The 1,155-nt window shown below is 63.7% G+C and overlaps 1 protein-coding gene across 1 annotated transcript in view; it reads right to left on the reverse strand.

Moving 5' to 3' along the window:
* VOLCADRAFT_116053 (uncharacterized protein) overlaps positions 1–1,155 on the reverse strand; it is a gene marked incomplete at both ends in the record, with an annotated part of 17,303 nt that overhangs the window by 11,423 nt on the left and 4,725 nt on the right. Inside the window, 2 exons of the mRNA XM_002946594.1 lie at positions 401–530; positions 579–1,022. Of these exons, the coding sequence (XP_002946640.1) occupies positions 401–530; positions 579–1,022 (574 nt within the window). The remainder of the gene's footprint in view (positions 1–400; positions 531–578; positions 1,023–1,155) is intronic.

Genomic DNA, 1,155 nt, shown 5'->3' on the forward strand with positions numbered 1-1,155 from the left:
TTACAATGTGAGCAGGGTCTCGGCCACCGTCTGCGGAAGCCATTCATTCATTCATTCATTCATTCATTCATTCATTCATTCATTCATTCATTCATTCATTCATTCATTCATTCATTCATTCATTCATTCATTCATTCAAACACCGGCGTCGCGAAAAATAACCTTCCGTGGTGGTGGGGAGAGGGTTACGCCGCATTCGCGCAGTCAGCCAGGGGCAGCTTCTGTCCGCAGCTGCGTGGGGCCGCACCCATCCCCCCCCCCCCCACATAGCGCTCTCTCCTCCGGCACCTAGGGCGCTCCCACCCCACCCCACCCCACCCCTCATATCGGCTGGCTCACCCACCGCTGCAGCTGATGAGGCTACTGCTCTCCCCCTACTGGTGACATCACTACTGCCCACCCCCGCTGCCGTACATATTAAAGCCCGCGCCCCCTATTACCTCCGGATCGGATGAGAAGAATGCGGATGTGGTCAGGGTGGCCGCACTCAACAGCACACCGACGCCGTTGCGGTGCTGCTGCTGCTGCTGCTGTTGGTGGTGGTGGTGGTGGTGGTGGGAGCCGACGCTTAGAGGCACCACCGCCGCTAGCACAGCCCGCCGCGCCAGCGGCGCCAACGTCAGCAGCCGGACAGCTTCCAGCGCGGCCTGCGCCGCCTCGTGGAACCAGCGCTCCGGCGGCAGCGCCGAAACCAGCTCCAGCAGCAGCGCTGGCGCCTGCATCTCCAGTAGGTGCTCCAGGGCGGGCCAGCGGCAGCGAGCAAACGCCTCCGCCAGGCGGCGATCCGACTCCAGGGACGCCGTCAGCGCCTCGAGGGCCTCCCGGCTGGTGTCAACGGGCCGGTACGGCAGTACGGGAGCCTGCGCCTCGGCGGCAATAGTGCTGGAGGACCGGCCTGCATCGGCGCCATTGCTTGCCGCCGCCGCCGCCGCCGCCGCAAGTGTTCGCTTGATTGCCCCCACGTGCAGTACGAGATGCGTGGCTACGAACTGACGGAGTGTGAGGGCGGCGTAGTAGCCCACCTGGGGGGTGGCGGCGGGGGAGGAGGTGTGTGTGTATGGGCCGTGTGTGTCCAGGGGGAGTGGAGTGGGTGATGAGGCGGTACATGAAACAATCTTCCGCGGCACGCGTCATCAACTTGCCACGTGAATTAGG

This window comes from Volvox carteri, assembly GCF_000143455.1.
Source record: "Volvox carteri f. nagariensis unplaced genomic scaffold VOLCAscaffold_3, whole genome shotgun sequence".
Lineage (NCBI taxonomy): Eukaryota > Viridiplantae > Chlorophyta > Chlorophyceae > Chlamydomonadales > Volvocaceae > Volvox > Volvox carteri.